The sequence below is a fragment of the Palaemon carinicauda genome, chromosome 11, assembly GCF_036898095.1.
Source record: "Palaemon carinicauda isolate YSFRI2023 chromosome 11, ASM3689809v2, whole genome shotgun sequence".
In the NCBI taxonomy this organism is placed as follows: domain Eukaryota; kingdom Metazoa; phylum Arthropoda; class Malacostraca; order Decapoda; family Palaemonidae; genus Palaemon; species Palaemon carinicauda.
In genome coordinates, this window is record NC_090735.1 from 123,300,264 (window position 1) to 123,305,263 (window position 5,000).

Sequence of the window (5,000 nt, forward strand, 5' to 3'; positions counted from 1 at the left end):
TATCTGTTTTAACATTAATGTTTTTTTCCCTATACTTTTCGTTCCTGCTACCTGATTGGTCAGAATCATCTTGTCCAACCAATCAGCTAGTAGAAAACTTTTCCAAGCTAAAGGGGCACCCCCAGCAAGTCAGTGCAAATGCGCCTCATTAAAACAAATCGAGTATAGACGAGATTCTAAAATATCGTAAACACAGGTCTTACTATTTCAACGACAGATGTTTTTCCGAGCTAAAAGGGCACCCCACAGCGCCTCATTAAAACAAATCGAGTATAGACGAGATTCTAAAATAACGTAAACACGGGTCTTACTATTTCAACGACAGATGTTCCCACATGTTCTCACAGATGTACACACTTGTAGTCTTAGCTTATATATCCCTTTTCCAGCGTCTGTCAATAGTATAGTGAAAAGGTTATCGTATAAATTGAGTTTATTAATGACACATTCATTAAGATTTTTTAAGCCAGCACCTGGCTGGGACCTACTTTTCCTCTCTTCGCTTAGTTGTTTATGTATATATATCCATATATATGTGCGCATGTATTATGTATGTGTGTGTATATATATATATATATATATATATATATATATATATATATATATATATATATATATACATATATATATACTGTATATGTATATATATATATATATATATATATATATATATATATATATATATATAAAGTATATATATATATATATATATATATATATATATATATATATATATATATATATATATATATATATATATATATATATTACACATATACATATATATAAGTAATATATATGTGTGTATGTATATATACATACATATATATATATATATATATATATATATATATATATATATATATATAAAATATATATATACATATATATATATATATAAACACATTGTAAGTACGTATATACACACACATATATATACATATATATACATATATATACAGTATATATATATATATATATATATATATATATATATATATATATATATATATATATATACAACTATATAAAGAGGGAGAAAGATACAGTACCTCAGAGATCCCAGAAAAGCATTGATATAATAAAACGAATATCTCTTTAATGAAACCCATTTCTACAGTAAACCTTTTAATATAGCATTTGAAAGATGCAGGAAAAAAGACTAAAAAGTCCCTTAATAGAAGGGCAAACAGCTTAAGAATAACCTATACTTACATTAGCTTCTTTAAGAAAATAACTTCTATCTCGTTTCTCTTCCTTTTGTTAAAGTTTTCATAGTTTATATAGGAATTATTTAAATGTTCCTGTTCTTAAAATATTATATTTTTCCTTGTTTCCTTTCCCCACTGGGCTATTTTCCCTGTTGGGGCTGTATATAATATAATATAATATAATATAATATAATATAATATAATATAATATAATATATATATTTACAGACACATACTTATACTGTATATATATATATATATATATATATATATATATATATATATATATATATATATATATATATATATATATATATACATAATACATGCGCACATGTATATGGATATATATACATAAACAACTAAGCCAGGTGCTTGCTTCAAAAATCTTGCTTTTCCAACTAGGGTTGTGGCTCAGCAGTTAATAATAATAATAATAATAATAATAATAATAATAATAATAATAATAATAATAATAATAATAATAATAATAATAATAATAATAAACAAACACATGAGGTCTTGCTTTCATTGTAGATTGTAATATCTTGTGAGACACAGGATTTTCATTATAAACAGGCAGATATAAGTCTTTTTATAGTTTATATATGACATCTGTTTTGACGTTGTTACTGTTTTTAGAACGATTTATTGTTATTTTTTTTCTCAACAATTATTAATTTCCTTATTTCCTTTCCTCACTGGGCTATTTCTTCCCTGTTGGAGCCCTTGGGCTTATTAGCATCTTGCTTTTCCAACTAGGGTTGTAGTTTGGCTAGTAATAATAATAATAATAATAATAATAATAATAATAATAATAATAATAATGATTTTTAAAATATTACATGAATTGTCGGAGACTAGAAGGAGCCTTCTTTTCTGTAGAGAGTTGATCATGAAAAGTACCTTGATTTTAAAAAATTACCCAATGTTATCGTTTTTTTTGACGGCAGTGATATATAATTACGTATGTATGTATATATATATATATATATATATATATATATATATATATATATATATGTACATATATATATGTGTGTATGTGTGCGTTTGTGTGTGTGCTTCTCAGGGCCGATGTGTATAAGTCGAAATATAGAGATCTATGTATATTTCCTTTGTTTCTTTTATGGGCCCTTTTGAAAAAACATGTTAAACAGTTCGATTACAGTTATAAGTAGGACGCACACACATACACACACAGACATATATATATATATATATATATATATATATATATATATATATATATATATATATATATGTATATATATATATATATATATATATATATATATATATATATATATATATTTATATACAAATATATATATATACTGTATATATACATTATATATATATATACATATATATATATATATATATATATATATATATATATATATATATATATATATATACTGTATATATATACATTATATACACACACACACACACACACACATATATATATATATATATATATATATATATATAAATATATATATATATATATATATATATATAAGTCGTAGGTTGGCCAGGGCGCCAGTCAACAGTTGAGATACTACCGCTAGACAACTATGCGGTCCTTTGGCTGGTCAGACAGTATAGCATTACATTGGATCCTTCTCTCTGGTTACGGTTCTCTTTGCCTTTGCCTACACACACACACACCAAATAGTCTGTCCTATTCTTTACACATTCTCCTCTATCCTCATACACCTGTCAACACTGAGATTACCAAACGATTCTTCTTCATCCAAGGGGTTAACTACTGAAATGTAATTGCTCAGTGGCCACTTTCCTCTTGGTAAGGGTAGAAGAGACTCTTTAGCTATGGTAAGCAGCTCCTCTAAGAGAAGAACACTCCAAAATCAAACCATTGTTCTCTAGTCTTGGGTAGTGCCATAGCCTCTTAATGTATTCTTTTTTTTTTTATAAATCTACAAAGACTAAAAATTCAATCTTTCTGTATAATGATCATCATCTCTTTGTCTTCCCACAGGTAGAAGCAGGTAAGTGTGATCAGCCCAGTTTAACTTGCTGTAACTGTGAGTTTGTAAGTATGATCTGAGGAGAAGCATATAAGTGTGATCCGCTCATTTTGACAAGCTGTAAGTATGATCTAAGTACGGTAAGTAAAGTGGAACCAGGTATATGTGATCAGCCAAGTTTAACTTGCTGTGACAATGAATTTTGTAAGTATGATCTGAGAAGAAGCCATAAGTGTGATCAGCCCATTTTGACAAGCTGTAAGTATGATCTAAGTACGGTAAGTAAAGTGGAACCAGGTATATGTTTGATAGAAACAAATTGGTAAAATTGCCATGAAATAAAGAAGAATAAAAACAATCATATTGATATCTAGCTGTTTCTCAGTTTCATTTTGAATTCCTGTAAATATGATCCGAGTAGGGTAAGTAAAGTGGAACCAGGTATATGTTTGATAGAAACAAATTGGTAAAATTGCAATGAAATAAAGAAGAATAAATATAATCATATTGATATCTATATGAATTTGTAAGTATGATCTGAGAAGAAGCAATAAGTGTGATCAGCACATTTTGATATAAGTACGGTAAGTAAAGTGGAACCAGGTATATGTTTGATACAAACAAATTGGTAAAATTGCAATGAAATCAAGAAGAATAAATATAATCATGTTGATATTTAGCTGTTTCTAAGTTCAAGCTGTTTTTTTCAATAGGTTGGTGTAATTTAGAAAGTCTTTCCGTGTCTTCAAACAGCTTGTGGAAGGGTCGAGGAATTTAGCGACCTGGAAGGCTTCTGCTACATAAGAGGAGAGGAGGAATGTAACGGCACAGAATTCAGGCAGGGATGCGTAGGAGAAACTGGCTGTGCCCTCTGCGTTCTAGGTGAGTGAAGAGGCACCTTCAGTGCCCTCTGCGTTCTAGGTGAGCGAAGAGGCACCTTCAGTGCCCTCTGCGTTCTAGGTGAGCGAAGAGGCACCTTCAGTGCCCTCTGCGTTCTAGGTGAGTGAAGAGGCACCTTCTGTGCCCTCTACTTTCAAGGTGAGCGAAGAGGCACAGGCACCTTCGGTGCCCTCTGCATTCTAGGTGAGTGAAGAGGCACCTTCAGTGCCCTCTGCGTTCTAGGTGAGTGAAGAGGCACCTTCAGTGCCCTCTGCGTTCTAGGTGAGTGAAGAGGCACCTTCAGTGCCCTCTGCGTTCTAGGTGAGTGAAGAGGCACCTTCAGTGCCCTCTGCGTTCTAGGTGAGCGAAGAGGCACCTTCAGTGCCCTCTGCGTTCTAGGTGAGTGAAGAGGCACCTTCAGTGCCCTCTGCATTCTAGGTGAGTGAAGAGGCACCTTCAGTGCCCTCTACTTTCTAGGCGAGCGAAGAGGCACCTTCAGTGCCCTCTGCGTTCTTTACTTTACTTTACTTACTTTGATGGCTGCTTTTCCGATCCCATACAGCAGGGGAACCCTACTCTCTACAGGACCTCCACTGTCATTTTACCTTGTTCGTTCAGAGTATTTAACGTTTCATACTGCGTATTGTTCATTTACTGTTAAACCGTCACTGTTGTAAAAAAAGATACTAGTGTTTGTTCTAGGAGGTTTGTAGATTGTTACAAAGGATATTTTTCTGTTGTTTTTTTTTTTTTGCGAAAAGTTTATTTCTATATATTCAAAGCTTGTTATACTAGTTCTTTTTAACATTTTGAGATATGAGTAACTTATTTGAATACGGAGTCCGACACCCCCACCAGACCTACCTTCTCTCGGTATGTGAAAGGAGCCGTGTGTGTGTGTGGGGAGTGGGTA

At 31.3% G+C, this 5,000-nt stretch overlaps 1 protein-coding gene across 1 annotated transcript in view; it reads left to right on the forward strand.

Moving 5' to 3' along the window:
- Window positions 1–5,000, forward strand: part of LOC137649462 (protein psiB-like) — a 12,218-nt gene that overhangs the window by 738 nt on the left and 6,480 nt on the right. The window contains exons 2-3 of the mRNA XM_068382446.1: window positions 3,220–3,273; window positions 3,937–4,090. Coding sequence (XP_068238547.1) covers window positions 3,220–3,273; window positions 3,937–4,090 — 208 coding nt within the window. The remainder of the gene's footprint in view (window positions 1–3,219; window positions 3,274–3,936; window positions 4,091–5,000) is intronic.